This window comes from Triticum urartu, chromosome 7A, assembly GCF_056163025.1.
Source record: "Triticum urartu cultivar PI428250 chromosome 7A, HENAU_Tu73, whole genome shotgun sequence".
NCBI lineage: Eukaryota > Viridiplantae > Streptophyta > Magnoliopsida > Poales > Poaceae > Triticum > Triticum urartu.
Window position 1 is genome coordinate 101447741 of NC_141879.1, and position 18743 is coordinate 101466483.

Consider the following 18743-nt stretch of genomic DNA (forward strand, 5'->3'; position numbering starts at 1 on the left):
GGATGGATGACCTAACCGTAACAGAAAACGGTTTGGGGCAAAAAAAGATCTAATCTAACGCGTCCGACACAGATCTAACGGTGGAGTGGGAGTGGAGAGCTCACTGCGGTGGTCGACGGTGGCGTGGGCTTCGGGCGTTGTCGGCGAGGCGTCTTCGATGGTCGGAGGCGTCGAAAAAGGCCACAGGCAGGTGAAGCAATGCGTGGCGTCCCCTACGATGGTCGTGGCGTCGGCGGAGGTAGTTGGAGACGGTCGGCTACGAGCTCGAAGCGGAGACGGCGCTCGGTGGTCGTCGGCGTTGGTCCTCCGGTGAAAAAATTGAACCTGGCGACGAGGTAGAGGGTGGCACAGCTATTGGTGGTGTTGGGAGAGGTCGGGGGTGAGCGTGGGCGGCGGAGTGAGCGACGGCGTGCGACGGCGGAGGTGGACTCCGGCGAGAAATTGCGACGGGGAGAGGCGACGGGAGTAGGTGCTTTAAGGGGGAATCGGACGAGGGGCGAGAGGTATATATAGGGGAGGGTGCTTGGAGAAGGGGGCGAGGGGATTCGTGATCCCGAGAATATCGGGATTCCGGCGGCGACGACGCGACTTGGCGTGGGGAGGAAGAAGAAGACGCGGGTAGGGCGATCGGGCAGTGGGACCCAGCGGTCAGCGGCACAGGGCGAGCGAGGAGGGAGCGGGTGACCGTGGCGAAGGGGCTCCGGGCATGCGCGTGGATGCTAGGCCAGCCTGGCGCGTAGATGGGCCGAGGGAGAGAGAGAGAAGGGTAGGTGGGCCTCAGTCCGTCGGCTTCGGCCATTTTTTCTCTTTAAAAAAAAGAAATAAGCACACACAAGAAAACTAAAAAAAGGAAAAACAATAAGACTTTTATATAGACATATTATATACCAAGAATAAAATTTCCTAAAACATGAACATATTTTCATAGGCAAGAAAAATCCTCAAAAAAATTAAATAAAGGAAACAATACTACTGTTGCAATAAAACCCAACAAAAATCATTTTTAAAATACCAAAATGATTTCAAATTTATTTTCTCCTAATTTTTCATCGAAGGGAATCATTTTACCCATATTTCCATTTATTTATTTTTAGGAGAAAAATAATTTGAATAAAAGGCAAATAACTCCTAAATTGAAAGTGGGTTCCAAAATAATTCCAAATGACTTTCAATTTGATTCTTTGTAACTTCCAACTCATATTTCATATAATTGAAGAAGTCATTTTATCTTCTCTCATGGAAATCATTGAGTTGCATAAAGTTTCGAATTTGAAATATTTTCAGATGGAATTCAAATCTTTTCAAACCCCTTTTCATTTCTTTGAATGGAAGAAGTCATATCATCTTCACTCTAGGGTTTTTGTGATGAAATGAATTTGAATTCCTAGGGTTTTTGGGAAAGTCATTTCATTCCCTCTCATTAAACTCTCAAAAGTTTCAAATTTCACTCACTTTTAGTCAATCAATCAAGCATTCAATCAAACAAACAAACACAAAAATTTATTTAATATAACATTCTAAAATTTAGAATTTTGGGATGTTACAATATGTCTCCAACATATCTATAATTTTTTATTGTTCCATGCTATTATATTATCAACCTTGGATGTTTTATATGCATTTATATGCTATTTTATATGATTTTTGGGACTAACCTATTAACCTAGAGCCCAGTGCCAGTTTCTATTTTTTCCTAGTTTTTGAGTTTTACAGAAAAGGAATACCAAACGGAGTCCAATTGACGTGCCAGTTTTGACGATTTTTTATGGACCAAAAGAAGACCCCGGAGTAAAAGAGTTGGGCCAGGAGAGTCCCGGGCTGCCCACGAGGGTGGGGGCGCGCCCACCCCCTGGGAGTGGGCCCCTGCCTCGTGGACATCCCGGAGACCCCCCCTGACGTGAGACCTACGCCAAAAAATCCTATAAATACTGAAACCTCCAGAAGATCGGGAGTTCTGCCGCCAGAAGCCTCCGTAGCCATCGAAAACCAATCTAGACCCGTTCCGGCACCCCGCCGGAGGGGGGGAATCCCTCTTCAGTGGCCATCTTCATCATCCTGGCGCTCTCCATGACGAGGAGGGAGTAGTCCACCCTCGGGGCTGAGGGTATGTACAAGTAGCTATGTGTTTGATCTCTCTCTCTCTCTCTCTCGTGTTCTTGAGGTGGCACGATCTTGATGTATCGCGAGCTTTGCTATTATATTTGGATCTTATGATGTTTCTCCCCCTCTACTCTCTTGTGATGAATTGAGTTTTCCCTTTGAAGTTATCTTATCGGATTGAGTCTTTAAGGATTTGAGAACACTTGATGTATGTCTTGCATGTGCTTATCTGTGGTGACAATGGGATATCACGTGATCCACTTGATGTATGCTTTGGTGATCGACTTGCGAGTTCCATGACCTCGTGAACTTATGCATAGGGGTTGGCACACGTTTTCGTCTCGACTCTCCAGTAGAAACTTTGGGGCACTCTTTGAAGTTCTTTGTGTTGGTTGAATAGATGAATCTGAGATTGTGTGATGCATATCGTATCATCATACCCACGGATACTTGAGGTGACATTGGAGTATCTAGGTGACATTAGGGTTTTGGTTGATTTGTGTCTTAAGGTGTTATTCTAGTAAGAACTCTAGGATAGATTGAACGGAAAGAATAGCTTCGTGTTATTTTACTACGGACTCTTGAATAGATTGTTCAGAAAGGATAACTTTGAGGTGGTTTCGTACCCTACCATAATCTCTTCGTTTGTTCTCCGCTATTAGTGACTTTGGAGTGACTCTTTGTTGCATGTTGAGGGATAGTTATATGATCCAATTATGTTATTATTGTTGAGAGAACTTGCACTAGTGAAAGTATGAACCCTAGGCCTTGTTTCAACGCATTGCAATACCGTTTTGCTCACTTTTATCATTAGTTACCTTGCTGTTTTTATATTTTCAGATTACAAAAACCTATATCTACCATCCATATTGCACTTGTATCATCATCTCTTCGCCGAACTAGTGCACCTATACAATTTACCATTGTATTAGGTGTGTTGGGGACACAAGAGACACTTTGTTATTTGGTTGCAGGGTTCACTACAAAAAAAATACACTTCCGTGATGATACGTGTTTGTCACAGTAGGTCGCATTTTTTGTCATGCATGTACATCCATGACGATTTTGTGACAGAATCAAGATAGTCATACATGTGCTGTCGTAGAAGTGTTCCATGACATTACCAAAATTATCATCACGGAAGTGTGCACTTCTATGACGATAAATCGCGCGTCACAGAAGTGATTTCGTCAAGGGTGACCGACATGTGGCATCCACCGTAACGGAACACCGTTAAGCTATCGGGTGGGGTTTTGGATCCGATAACCCGTTAATAGCCCCGACCAATGGGGATTTTCCACGTGTAAAATCATCATTGGCTGGAGGAAACACGTGTCGGCTCATCGTTGGGACAGATGTCATCCACTCATTGGACAGAAGGCGCCTGTGATACGTTGACACATGGCACGGCCCAACAGAGGCCCATTCGTGTGAAAAGGCCGGCCCGTTTGACTTGGTCAAAAGGTGGCGGGCCGGCCCATGTAAAGCCTGTTAATGACCTATTCGCATATAGCCCATTTACAGCCCGCTAACCCAAGGCCCATTACGCCCTATCCGAATTAGGCCGAATAGTGTCATCTGGGCCATCCAATATGATTCCAGCCCGTTTTCACTTCTAGCCCATGTATGGCCCATGACGTCTTTCGGCCCATATGAGGCCCTATGTAACTCTTGGCCTATTAACGGCCCGTGGTGAAACTGGCCCGTAATGAACAGTGTATCACTTTATACCCATTAACGGCCCATTATTCTGTTGGGCCGTTTCCAGCCCATGTTGTCTTTCGGCCTTCTCAGAGCCCATTTATTCTTGGGATCATTTCCAGCATTTGTTTACTTATGGCCCGTTACTGTCATTTTCTGCTTGTGGGCAAAATTCAGCCCGTGGTTACAGTCGGCCCGTTTGTGGTCCGTTAATATGTTGGGCCGTTTTCATAGCGTCATCAAATATGGCCTATTAACGATGGCCTGTTATGGTCGGCCCATGAACGGACGATTCCAACTCTAGCCCGTTTACGGCCATAATGCGGCCTGTTATTGGCCCATGTTTGGCCAATCGATCATACGGCCCATATAAGGCCCATTGATGATACGGCCCATAGAAGGCCCATTGTTTCTACGGCCCGTAGAAGGCCCATTTTTTCTACGGCCCATAGAAGGCCTACTGTTTCTACGGCCCGTAGAAGGCTGACTGTTTCTATGGCCCGTAGGAGGCCCAGTGTCACTACAGTAAATATTAGCCCATGGTTATTGTGGCCTAGTTTTAAAAAATAGGTTATTGCAGCCACTAGCAAACCGCGGAAAAAGAACTACACTGACTACAAGCAAACAAATAAACAAGCAAGCAACTTATGCTAGGCTATCATGGCTATTACATATATTACATCCACTGGGCATCAAAGTTCGCCACCAGTGCAAATATAGGGAATAAAGCAGCAGATAAACTCCGCAGCAAAACAAGTCCAGAACTGAAACCACTTCATAAGAGTTCAAGAAACAATATCCTGGGTACCCATAATGCTGGCAAGATGCTTAGCAAGCTTATTAACTTTCTCTTGTTTGGCGCGTAAATCCTCCAGTGCTTGCTATTGCACAAGAAAGTACGCATCTGAATTCTGCAGGGACTTCCTCAGTCCTTCGGCTTCTTTCCACAGCACAGCTGACTGATGCCTTTCAGCTTGTAGCTGAGACTGAAGAAGCCGAAGTGATTCAGGAAGCGAGTTCGAAGAGCTTGTGCCAGCGGTACTGGCCAGTAACTCGAACACTACATCAACGTAGGACTGTGGGGTTTTCTCACTGTCTACAAGATCGTTTTTACCACCTTTCTTGGAGACTAACAGGGTTGTCTCACCATCTTGAACCTTATCTGCATTACTTTCTCTACCATTGCATAGTGGGGTGCTCTTCTCCAATATTTTGTTTGCATACTACAAGAGAAACAAGCAGACACACCACATGTTTAGCTTGTAGTATACGAAACTCATTTTGGTAAACCAGTTCAGTAGTAAGGTGGACAGGATAACAGCATGAAACCAACATATATCTATGTACTATGGACACTGTATTGTCCATATCATTCTAGTTTATGTTCCCTAATCAAGATAGAGACACAGTTCAACTCATATATTTTTAAGACACAACAGCATAGACAAAATATAAGTGTGAGAAACTACACAGCATTGGCAACACTTGTAATGTGCATCACATGATAACATAACTGTTTATACAACTTAAACTGAAATCAACATAGAGCAAGAAGTTAGAACAACAATCCAGTTAAAGAAATAGGTTCAAAACATACCTGTTGCGCCATTGGAGTTTCAATTGGATCCTTCAAATTCGAAAGTAGTTGATATGAGTAAATACAGTGATGCAACAACAAAGGAGTATGGACCATAGCTACGGAATCTGACCTGAGAACAGTTGCTCTTCTGCTTTAAACGTGGAGTTTGGGTTAGCTGTGGTGGTCTTCGTGCTTTTGGCACTGCAGTAGCTTTACAAACTACTTGTGTGGGGGTACTCTGTGGTGGACATGGTGCTTTGTCAACTATAAGTGGGTTACTATCTGCTGGGGTTGCGGTTAGATGGGTTGTAGCTGGTTCTGTGCCCAACGGTGTAAGTGTGCAATCTGGAAGAGTCTCGATTATGTGTGGTGGGGCTAGTTTGTGGGCCAGTGCAACCATGGTTCTATCTGCATCGATGGGTAGCACTGTCTTTTGTGAAGAACGGGATTTTGCTCCCTTAGATACTGCCATCACCCCCTCCAATTCAAATGGCTGATAAAAAAGAAAAGAAATTGAACGTACATACATTGTATGATAGACAGATGTGGTAATTCACATATATGTTGTCTAACCAAACAGGACAGCATGACACAATTTCACATATATGATGCCTAACTAAACAGGATAGCATGACACAGTTTCAGATATATGATGGATAACTTAACATGATATAATGGCATAATTCAACATATGATGAGTACCTAAACATCATGACATGACAAAACTATATGATGTCTTTCTAAAATAGGTTGGGATGAAATAATTCACATACATGTTGTCTAAGTATACATGATGGCTTGATATAATTGACATAATTGATTCATATACTAAGCAGCTGGCACTCGCATGTATGATCTCTAAACTAACCAGATAGAATTCAATATTGTGCATATGATGTCTAAACTAAGCAATGCAAGACACCATATGCATCATATGAGAAATATAAACATTGCAACTTAGAGCATACACCTCAGGTGGGATATAGGACTGGTCATCTGTCTCTGAATACTCCTCTGAGGAGCTCCCTGTAACCATCGAGATATATGCTTCAACAGGTACCATTGCCTGCTCTGAAGACATTGTTTTCACTCTAGATTTTTCCATAACCGGCTCAAATGGCTGATACACATGAAGAGTAGTTCAATATACACAGATTGTCGACAAATGGAATATGTAATGGGAAAAAAGATGGCATGAGATAATTCACATATATGATGCCTGGCTCCATGATGGTGCATAATTCACATATATGATAACTGGCTGAAAAACATGGCATTGCATAATTCACATATCTGATATAGAAAGCAAACAAGAGGCATTCACACAAAGCATGTCTAATCTAAGCAGATGGCATGGCAATGCAAGACACCATATGCATGATATGAGCAATATAACCCAGCCAAGTTAGAGCATGCACCTCGGGGGGGGGGGGTGGATACGACTGTCATCTCTCTCTGAATCCTCCTCTGAGGAGCTATCTGTAACCAGCAAGAAATCTGCATCGACAGGTAGCACTGACTGCTCAGAAGACCTTGTTTTCACTCTAGATTTTCCCATGACCGACTCAAATGGCTGATGCACAGGAAGAGTAGATGAATGTATAAACATTGTTGACAAATGGAATACATTATGGAAAAAAATATGGTACGATACAATTCACATATACGATGACTGGCTAAACAGGATGACATTGCATGATTCACGTATATGATTCCTGGCTAAAGAAGATGGCATTGCATAATTCCCATATACTCCCTCTGTTCCTAAATATTTGTCTTTTTAGAGATTTCAAATGGACTACCACATACGGATGTATATAGACATATTTTAGAGTGTAGATTCACTCATTTTGTTCCGTATGTAGTCACTTGTTGAAATCTCCAAAAATACAAATATTTAGGAATGGTGGGAGTATGATATAGAAACCAAACAGGTGGCATTCACACAAAGCAAATCTAAACTAAGCTGATGACATATAAGATGTATAATGTAAGCAATACAAGGCGCCATATGCATGATATGACCAACATCAGCATGCCCGGTTAGAGCAAACACCTCAGGTGGTAAACAGGCGTGGTCGGCTCCTTCTGAATCTCCATCTGAACAGTTATCTTCCTCTGGAATACAATCTGGAAATGCAGGAGGGGGGGCATTTCGCCCACCATGGAGCGGCGTCTGCCTGACATTATATTCGCACGCAACGGTCTTCTCTTTTTCTCTACATGTTCAGTACGATTGTGTACAATATCTGACATGCATAATAAAAAAATAGTTAGATTTTGTAAGGCCTAAGGGGTGCATGCAAAAATCAAGACTGATGGTAGCAAACGAGTGGATGGATCCAAAACTAATGATAGCAGGTAGATTATAGCTTCAGTTTAAAAAGATAGACAATGGATCATCTATTGTTTGTTGCCCACCCAAAATGAACCACATAGAAGACCCTAGATGAACCAGATAGTAGACAAATACTATTCGTTGCTGGCTCGATATGAAACCCATGGGCAATTCAAAACTCAAGATTGGATGATAAAGTAGCAGGTAATAATAACCGATGTATAACGTAAGCAAACAAAAAAGACTGTGACCTCTCTTCCGGAACTGTGTAGTCCTCAGGTTCATCTGCTCAGTCGATGATGGTAATGCAGTTGGCGTGGCTGCCGGCAACGGGGAAGATGATATGAGGCGGCGAAAGGAAGTCTGTAGGGGGGATCTCTGCTGCAGTGAACGCTTCTGTCGATGGTGCACCTCAGATGGGGTGGATGACGACACGGCAGGAGCAGGACATAACACACACACTACAACATGACCTCACCTGTAGCAACGCTTTTTCCGTATCTAAAAGTCCATATATGCGTTGCTAGGGTCTTTACCAACGGATTGGGATGCGTAGCCTTATCCAGTGTTGCTAACGCATAATACAACACTTATACTACCGTTGGTAAAAGGGACCATTGCAAGAGTACAACACATAAAACCTATTTTTACAACACTTATATACGTTGGTGCTCAATGTACATGAATCCAAATCTGATTGCTTGGCAACAGAGAATTTGCAAGGCTTCAGATGTTGGTGCATATATAATATGAATAACATTGTATAATGTCAACAATTAAATTAATGCTCCACATAATGTTTATAATGATGTGTATCAAGTGAGGAAAAATTAAGAGAATATACTCACAAGAGAAAGAAATCATATATCACATAAAACTGTTGGATTACAATAATGGATATTACAGGAAGAACATCATCCAAATGTGATGCATAATCTAAAATTTTCTTGGCAGCAAAATCTAAACTAAAATCATCCATCAACATCACTACAACTTGGCTAAAACTAACATCCCACAACTTAACTAAAATCGAAAGCATCCATCATCATCATCATGAACCAAAATATCGTCGTCATCATCATCATCATCATCATCATCATCATTGCAGTATACTTGTTACACACCAAATGATCATCTATATATCTTCTCAATCTACAAAGAAAATAACAAAACAAACTATTAACACATAATGCATTGACATGATGCAAGTAGTGATAAAGGCAGGATATTCGACACGTACAAACGTTGAAGGCCATGCAATATATTTTTTCTGCATTACCATTAGTATTGCAGTTTTTGCGACTCTGTACCAAATCTTCAGTTTTCGCAAGTGTAGTATTACACTGCCCAAAATGCATTTTTATTTCAGCACCATCAAGTTTAAATATAGGATCATAACTTAGAACTGTAGCAAGAACTACGTCCTTGTTATGATTCTGAAAATATACCGGCTTGAGTGTTAGTGATCATTGATGACTAATCCAGACGCCACAATATACGACATAACCTGCAGAACAACATGGCTCACATTATATGGACAGATAGAACCTAGCATGGTTCAATGGTCATGGACACGACGAGCAGTAGTACACTAGGGAGAGAGGAAGAGTGTATACCTTCCATGGTGTCCCCCCTACATCAAGTTGGTGTGTGCAGCTGCAATGCCAAGGGGAAAAGGTTACAGGTGTCTCATGCATCTCTAGAACAGCGCAACACAAGTAAAGCTTCACCATGTTCCATTCTACTTAATAAAAGAAGAGAATCTATATTCGTCCCATTCTATGTGTCCTAGTTACTATCTTGGAAACTTTACATCTTACTCAGTGAATTTATCCCTGAGTTAGTTAGACTAGTCATCAACCAGTGCGTCTGCACGACAATTTTAATTTGCCATGTAATAAAAAATAAAACCGTAAATTTTAAAAGAAGCATACTTTTAACTAATTGAGAAATATTACATGTGATACTGTGTTGGCTTACATGTGGCTGAAATAAATTTATTTTAATAAATGCATTTATACATACTAATTATCATTCCTATAAATAAACTTTCCAAATTATAATTTATATTTAGAAGTCTGGGATCCAGTGTTAGTAAATATACAGAGGATATTAGTTAATATTGTGATTTCCTTTAATTACATAGTAGGAGTCTAAATCTTGTGTGCTCCGAAATTTAGCTATCTAGGAACCCCAAATGAACCCCATGCTTTAGTGAGTTGGTGTAAAAAAAAAGGAAACCACACTTTCTAGTTAGCAAAAAAACTAAAGTTAATGTACAGGAATATCTGTATTATATAAATCTTCATTAAGAAAACGATTTCTGAAATAAACACGTACATCACTCAAATCTTCTACATAAGAGACACATCCAATGATTATGTTATGGTTGGCTGGAGGCAGCAGTCCAACACTACTGTTTGGAACTTTGATTATGTGGTGTTGCTGGAGGCGACCAGAGCTGCAGACCACCGCAACTGGATGCTTTCACTCCCTACAACACAATTGAGTCAAGAGGAGTACTCATCAATACATGCATACAAGACATGTTTTTTTAGTGATTGTATAGCTCTTTCTTCTGTTATGAGCTTAAAGGATGGAGAATAGATCACAAATGGCCACACAGCCATTACATTCACTGGACGGCCTCGCCGCCAAAGACGCCCGTGGCCGCCTTATCTGCTTCAAACTGCCGTTGGTACACCACCACTGCCACATGAACCATCGTTAGATTGATTTAGTAATTAGCCTACAAGAATATATGTTGTCCATGGTCAAAACCTGAAACAGGAGAATACTTAAGATTGGAAAAGAAAATAATCAGGGCCTTGGAGATATATACTGTATTAATTACTTGTAGACCCTAACCTAAATTTTAACTATACCTATGTGTTTTTTGTACTAATTGCCTCAAACACACTAGTTACTGCATAGATGGGCTTCAGAATCCCTCCCTACAATGATGTTACCCTAGAAAGAATATGCAGCTAGGGGTTGATTTCTAGCCACTACTGCTTGCAAGGCAGCAGCATAGTAGGTGTATTTGGCACGGTTGGAGGACATGCCGACCTTCCCAGCCTCAACACATCATGACTCAGTCAAGCATGTGGTCGTCCTTTGCTTTGACACTTTAGCAGCAAAAAAAATCAAATTGACCTCAACCAGCAGGCACTTGATCCCAAACAGTAGAAAATCCTAACAACACCAGAACAACAATGTCTCCTGATGTGCCACGAACCAGAGCAGAGGGAGGAGTGGACTAACTAACCTGAAGCCGAAGGAGAAGGAAGCTCGTGGCTGCTTCATCCCGAGCCGCAGCAAGGTTGTCGACTGGCCTTTCCTCCCCGCACGTCTACATGATAAGTGAAGAGCAGAGGTTAGAGAGAGAGAGAGAGGATGAAGCCAGGGAAGGGGATGCACTCATCGGATGAGATGAGGACGACATGGCGACCGGCACTGGATCCGACGCCTGAAACCCTAGCCATGGGGGGTGGGTCGCGGGTGCGCTTTGGTGGCAGCGAGCGCTCGATCTAGCTGGGTGGGAGTGCTCCACGAAGCGAAGGGACCTCGGGTTGTGCTTGGCGCTGGTGGGATTCGCCGGACATCGCCTGATGCAGCCGCCGCAGGTAGCGCAGGGAGGAGCCGCGTGAAGAGACCGGGATGGTACGCGAGAGGGACGGTTGGGTGGCGATGTGGCGGATCCGGCAGCCTCCGGAGCTGTGAGGTGGGAGGAGGGGAGGGGGAGGGTCGGCGCAAGGGAGACGAGGCGGGTCGGAGGAGGGAGACGAGGCATTGGTGGATGCAACTTGGTAGAGACGAGGGAGTTGTGGGCTCTGTTTCTCACCCGTCTCCCTCTCCTTTCCTCTATTCTTTTTTTATAATCATCATAGGGTCATGAGCTGCAAATCTGCAACACATATACTACAACCCGTATATGTGTATCTATTCTGAATTTTACAACATATCCTCAAAACATTGTAAACTTTTTGCTGCTTTATAGCGGGTTTCCTTGTAGTGACAGAGTTTTCTTTGACGCCTATCTGAAAATGAAGTAAATCTGTAAGGGCTCCTTAGAATTGGAGGATTCTATAAACGCAGGGACAAGAAAAACACATGAATAGGATAGGAATGCACGTGCAAAACAGAGCATTTGGAAACATAGGATTTCAGTCAACCTAGGTGTTTGGCTCACATGAATTGGAAGAACAGAGGAATGGAGAAACAAAGTGATGCGTCGAGTGTACAACCTTTTTGGCATAGCCTTGTGGACCTCAGCATCATTGGGTTGGACGTGGAGGATGGTGATGATGCTGGTGTGACTGTCGGAGGCGGGGAAGAAGATCCGAGGCCTCTGGAAACAGCGCCGAGGGTACTGCTCCGCCGTGATGGACGGTTCCGTCGTTGGAGCAGCTCCGCTAAGGTGTACGACGACGAGGCTAAAGCATGACAACACAGACAACGTTAATTTGAAGTGGGACCCTAATATCATCTGCAATAGATGATGTAAAATACATCACCAAAAAGTGCTAGATGTAAAACGCATCAGCCGCGCCACGGCCGCTCCGACAGATGCTGTAAGTACTGTTCACTCTGAACTTAACTAAAGAAAATGAACTTCACAGTCGAAACTGAATTTTACTATCAAAACTGATTGAAGTAGTAACAGAGCATTGCAATAGATGTTTAGGGCGTTCAAGCACTAGTAGCAGAGAAGCAGTAATCTAAATCGGCAAACGCTCGAGCAGGGAACACAATAGCAGAGAGCAAGTCGTGCAGTAGCATCGCGAGCGAGTGCTAAAGCAGCAACTCCTGTAGCTGCCAGAGGTCATGCAGCAGCAGCAGCACAAGCGAGAGCAAGAGTAGAGCAGCATCATGAATAAAAGTAGGAGCAGTGCAGTAGCGCGACCGACAGCAAGAATAGAGCCGCAACGCGAGCGAGAGCCAGAGCAGCTGCAGCTAGTGCCGTTGTGGAAGTCGCCGCTGAGGAAGCAATGACATGGGGGAGAGACGCCGTGGATGATGTGGCCGGCGACGGCGCCGTCGATGGAGACACGCCATGTCTGCTCGATATCGAGCACCGGCATCCTCGTGAGATCAAATAAAAGATAAAATGCAGTGGTGAGTGCAGAACCTCCTTGGTGGCGCTGAGTTGGCCTCGGCTTCATCGGAGGAATTGGTGAGGGTGCTGCGGTTCCGGTGGGGCAGGTCAAGACGGTGCTGTGGGGATTGAGGTGGCGTGATAGACGAGGCGAACGTCGGGGCAGCTCCTTGGAGGTGGAGGACGGGGCGGCTGATCCGGCAGGACGACGAGATCGACAACGGATCCTCTTCCGATGCGGTGGATGAGGGACGGCGAGCTATTGCAGTGGACGACGTAGTCGGGGAAGAGTCTCCGGCTGGGGGCGGTCGGGAGGCCGACGGAGGAGCGTGGGGTTTTGCGGGTTTTGGCGGCCTCGGTGTACGATTGGGGGGGGGCGAAGGGGGAGGGGGAGCCAAGCTTAGGGATGCGCTTGTCCGAAATGTAGGGTAAGTACCAGCGTACCCCCACCAGTGTTGACACCGCGACGTGGAGCTTCATTTTCGGCTGAGGGGTAGAAGGGGGATTTCGCGTGTCTGGGCTGCGGGAGCGATTTCGGATGAGGAGGGAGTTCTCGCGCGCGTCCAAATTTTGGGATAACAAGGCGCGGCGCGGGTTGAAGAAGCGGGAGTTTGAAAGCAGGTGAGACAAAAGATACTCGAGCTTGGAAATTTCAGGATAACAAGGTGCGGATTCCTTGTTCGACAGAACAAACTTAACGTGTAAAAAAACAATTCATACAAGACACAAGAGAGTCATGTCCCCTTTTACTGTATTGCTATAGATGCCATTGAAAAAACTACAAGAAAAATGTAAAAAAAAATCGGGAGAACAAGATTACCCTACACAGTACCAAATCGATTCGCATTTCCCTCAACAACAACAAAAAACAAATCAATTCCCACCAAAGAAAGAGTAATGCCCCTTTTTATATGATTACAGATGCCATGATCTCGAATTTCAAATTTTGAATCCACGTTATGTTAAATTCGAATATATCGTTAGGTGACCTTGCGGTTTATAATTGATGTAGTCGTACATTTTGATCTTCCACCATATATGAACATTTTACTCCACCATGTGAACATATATATTGTCGTCTACCATATGGACTAAATTTGAATCAATTTTCCTTATTTGAATACGATTTTTGTCAAGTTATACAATAATTTAAATATTATCTTGATAACAAAAAACATGCATATAGCAGTAATCATATTTCACTATGAACTACAATTACCATACACTCTCCAATTCAAATATTTGTATCCATTTTATGTTGAATTCAAATCATAGTACATTATTGGTCTAGGTAGCGAGATGTTTGGGATAATCTAAACCCTGTTTTCATACGTATAATTTTTGGTTGAATTGGGACAAGTTTTGGTATAAGCCTCTTGCGAAACCGGAGATTCTCTCAACAAGCCTCGTGGTTCCGAGAGGGAACGTGTCACCTTTGTGTGTGAAACGCTATACGCTGCCTCCCCCTGATTTTATTTACAAAGGCAACATAGAACTATATGAGTGCCCTGTTAAATTTTGGAATAATTTCGGGTTCATTTGGCCTTTTTATACATTAATTGAGTTTCTGGACTTTTAATGTGCATAATCTAAATATGAATTGCATGCACATGCTCCGGTGCACCAAAGTGGGTTGAAAAATCACATGTGTGTCCTTGGTTGAATTTCTAGGTCCCATGGAAGAAATGAGAATGAAATTCAAACATCTGGGCGTCATGACTCGGCCGAGAACATCGAGAAACTTTGATTTTAAATTCATGTAAATCCAAAACTCGCCTGGAAATCATGAAACTTGGCATGGTGTCATGTCATGGCACTAACATGTTGGGGTAAAAAATTGGGCCGATTTGGAAGCTCGTGGTTCTAAGAGGGAAGTGCCACCTTTGAGTGTGAAATGATATACGCTGCCCCCCGCTTGAGTTTCTTAACGAAGGCAACATAGAACTACATTAGTGCCCTGTTAAATTTTGGAATTATTCCGGGTTTGTTTGTTGTTTTTTATACATTAATTGAGTTTCTGGTCATTTAATGTGCATAAGTCAAATTTGAAATACAAGCACATGTTCCAGTGCACCAAAGTTGGTTGAAAAATCACATGTGTGTCCTCGGGTAAATTTCTAGGTTCCATGCAAGAAATGGGAATGAAATACAAAATTCTGGGCGTCGTGGCTGGGTTGGAAACATTGAGAAACTTAGTTTTTTAATTCCTGTAAATCCAAAACACGCATGGAAATAATGAAACTTGGATTGGTGCCATGACATGGCACCAACATGCTGTGGTAAATTTGCAGCCTGATTTGCGAAGGCGCACACATTAACAATCAACAAAGTCATTTTGGAACAAGTGCTGTCACGTTACAATCGGAAACACAAGTATTATTGAAACCGTAGGCGTTCTACTTACTAGTACCATTTACGTGCCGCCATGCGTCCCCATTTTTTATTAGCTAGGAGGCGCCGTGCAGGGTAGCTATTTGAGTACGAGAGACGTGCGATCAGACCTCTGCGCGTGCTTATCGGGAGGAGAGCCCTTTGACCTCCATCTGCCGTCCACCTCTCTCCCAAGGTCTCCATTAATGGTGCCCGAGCCTCTATTTAATGGCGTGGCTATGTCTCACTTGACTGAGATTTAAGAGAGAAAAAAGAAAATCTGAAAGCATGGATCTTGATGTAAGATCCGACGGACCTATATAGCATCTACTACGACTTATAGCAAGACTGATGAATATATAAGGACGATTAATTTTTTTGATCAAAGAAGGGCTTGCCCCTTCCGATTTTCATTACTGAAAACCACCACAATTCATAAGAAGTTCAGCACAACTCCAGCCTAACACGAAGGACTAAAAGCTACCAGATTGAAATCGCAACATCCCAAGAGGCCAACAAAGGCCAAACATCCGCGCTAGAACCCGCCATTTCACAACCGACGACACAATCCACATCCTAAACCGATTATTGCATCGCCACCAAAACCCACCATTTCTTAAGCTAAAGTAGACCAAGGTAATCCCTATATTAGCATATTACTAAGATAAACAGAAGGCATTGTAGAAACATTTAGGACGTGAGCTTGTCAATCTGAATGTGGAGGGACACAAGCTTAGCCCCGGCCAGCAGCTTGGGCGGAACTGTCAAGAAGGTCAGCTCTTGCACGTCAACATCGCTGGGATCCTTGCTGCTTGTCACCGCCATTTCCACCTTGACGGTGTCGGTCGTGCCTTTGGGATCCCCCGGCGGGCCATTCGCCCACAGCTTGGCCATGTAGTGCGGTAGTGGGGACGCCCCCGCTCTGATGCAGACGACCGACACGGTGATAGGCGTGCCGATGTCGAGCACGCCGCTGACCAAGAAAAACGCGCGGTGGTCCTCCTCCGCGAACAGCAAGAGCCGTGGCTCCGACAATGGCACTTGCAGCTGGAGCATCGTGCCGTACTGGATCCTGTGCACGGGCATGGGATGCGCGATGCTGATGTGGTGGTAGAGCGCCGGCGGCGGGCCTTCGTAGCCGCAGACGGGCACGAGGCATTTGTAGGGCGCGAGCGGACACATGCTCTGGTGATCGGCGAGCTTGTGGTAAGTGACGTAGAGCCCACAGCCTTCATGCGGGCACTCCACCCTCACCAATGAAAGGACGGAGTCCACCGCCGTGTTCCGCACGTTGAAGCCACCGCCGCGCTCGCACTTTTGGCACTGCCGCTAGTTCCCGGGGCGCTCGACACGGCAGTCCACGCAGGCCAGGTGCCCTCTGAGGGAGTCCTCGATTAGGGGGTCTCCGGACAGCTGGACTATATTCTTTGGTCGGACTGTTAGACTATGAAGATACAAGATTGAAGACTTCATCTCGTGTTCGGATGGGACTCTACTTGGCGTGGAAGGCAAGCTAGGCAATACGGATATGCATATCTCCTCCTTTGTAACCGACCTTGTGTAACCCTAGCCCTCTCCGGTGTCTATATATACCAGAGGGTTTTAGTCCGTAGGACAACATACAATCATACCATAGGCTAGCTTCTAGGGTTTAGCCTCTCTGATCTCATGGTAGATCTACTCTTGTACTACCCATATCATCAATATTAACCAAGCATGACGTAGGGTTTTACCTCCATCGAGAGGGCCCGAACCTGGGTAAAACTTCGTGTCCCCTGCCTCCTGTTACCATCCGCCTAGACGCACAGTTCGGGACCCCCTACCCGAGATCCATCGGTTTTGACACCGACATTGGTGCTTTCATTGAGAGTTCCTCTGTGTCATTGCCGTTAGGCTTGATGGCTCCTTCTATCATCGTTAGCAATGCAGTCCAGGGTGAGACTTTTCTCCCCGGACAGATTTTCGTATTCGGCGGCTTTGCACTGCGGGCCAATTCGCTTGGCCATCTGGAGCAGATTGAAAGCTACGCCCCTGGCCATTAGGTCATGTTTGGGAGCTTAAGCTACACGGCCGATATCCGCGGAGACTTGATCTCCGACGGATTCGAGCCTCTGCCTTGTGCGTCAGGCGGTCATGATGAGTACGATTTAGCTCTACCATCTGATAGTGTTCAGGAGATCGCACCGGCAGCCGCTCTAACCCTCAATTCGGAGCCAGTTGCGCCGTCCATGGACGGGTGGATGGACCCCACCACGGAGGCCTTACCCCCATCGGCGATCGAGCTGAACATCGACCTTACTCTGCATGAGAGCTGTGTTGACAAACTACCGGATCTCTCTCCGGCCACGGACTCTGAACCGCCTGCGCCCGTTCCTAGCGAATCCAATTGGGCGCCGATCATGGAGTTTACCTCCGCGGATATTTTTCAGCACTCGCCCCTTGGCGACATACTGAACTCATTAAGGTCTCTCTCCTTGTCAGGAAAATCCTGGCCGAACTATGTCCGGCAGGATTGGGATGCGGATGGCGTCAAAATTCACCGCCCACCCACCACCCACTTAGTAGCCACTGTCGATGACCTAACCGACATGCTCGACTTCGACTCCGAAGACATCGACGGTATGGACAACAATGCAGGAGACGAACAGGAACCACTTCCCATAGGGCACGGGACGCCCACTTCATCACATGATGTATACATGGTGGACACACCAAAAGAAAACGACCACGAGGAACAGAAGGACGCAATGAAGGGTTGTCCCCTCGAGAAGCAGTCAAAGCGGCGGCGTAAGCGCCGCTCCAAATCCCGCCTTGGCAGAAACAATGATCATACAGACCCAGCGTTAGAGCAGGGTGAACCATCGCTGGACCACGACAACACGGAGAATCAAACCGAACAACCCAATTCTGTCAAAGATAACATTCTGGATGACATCACACCGGACAGACACCCAGAGCAACAGAATGCCCGTCAAAGGCTCATTGCCACCGCGAGGAGTCTAAAAAAGTAGAAGCAAAGGCCCAGGGGCTCACTGCACGGGCTCCCTGCTACTAGAAGTTATATTCGGCTTCCCCAATAACTTCCATAGCGAAAATTTAACCTTCCACATTGCTCCGTTCCAAAGTGGCTATCAAGCACTACTTGGACGCGAAGCTTTCACTCTCTTTAACACAATACCACACTACGCTTCCCTCACGCTTAAGATGCCCGGTCCACGTGGCATCATTACAGTAAATGGAAATATGGAGCGATCCCTGCGTCGAAGAGAATGCGGCTACCTGGGCAGCCGCACACTAAATCGGCCTCACCAACTAAAGTATTCGATAGGTCGTCAAGACCACGGACACGGTTAGACGAGTCCGGCGCAGCTATATGTAATTCATACAGGTTTGATGGCCACACCCCTATCACAAATACAAGGGGCTCAACGCACGCAGACAAGTGGCAATTTTTACTCATCTTGAATTATACATGGTTTTTTCAAAAAACCTACCTTTTTGCACGACAACTTTTCACCTAAGTTCCTCTCTTTTACAAATGACCACCATGCTACACC

The 18743-nt window shown here is 45.0% G+C and overlaps 1 protein-coding gene across 1 annotated transcript; it reads right to left on the reverse strand.

Annotated features, from left to right (window-relative positions):
* Positions 1-10353: 10353 nt before the first annotated feature.
* On the reverse strand, positions 10354-16368 carry LOC147958273 (uncharacterized). The gene is made up of 3 exons (XM_087532023.1): positions 15916-16368; positions 10472-10499; positions 10354-10427 (listed from the first exon to the last, which is right to left on the reverse strand). The coding sequence occupies exons 1-3, from the start codon at positions 16366-16368 to the stop codon at positions 10354-10356; spliced, it is 555 nt and encodes a 184-aa protein (XP_087388149.1).
* Between the last annotated feature and the right edge of the window lie 2375 nt (positions 16369-18743).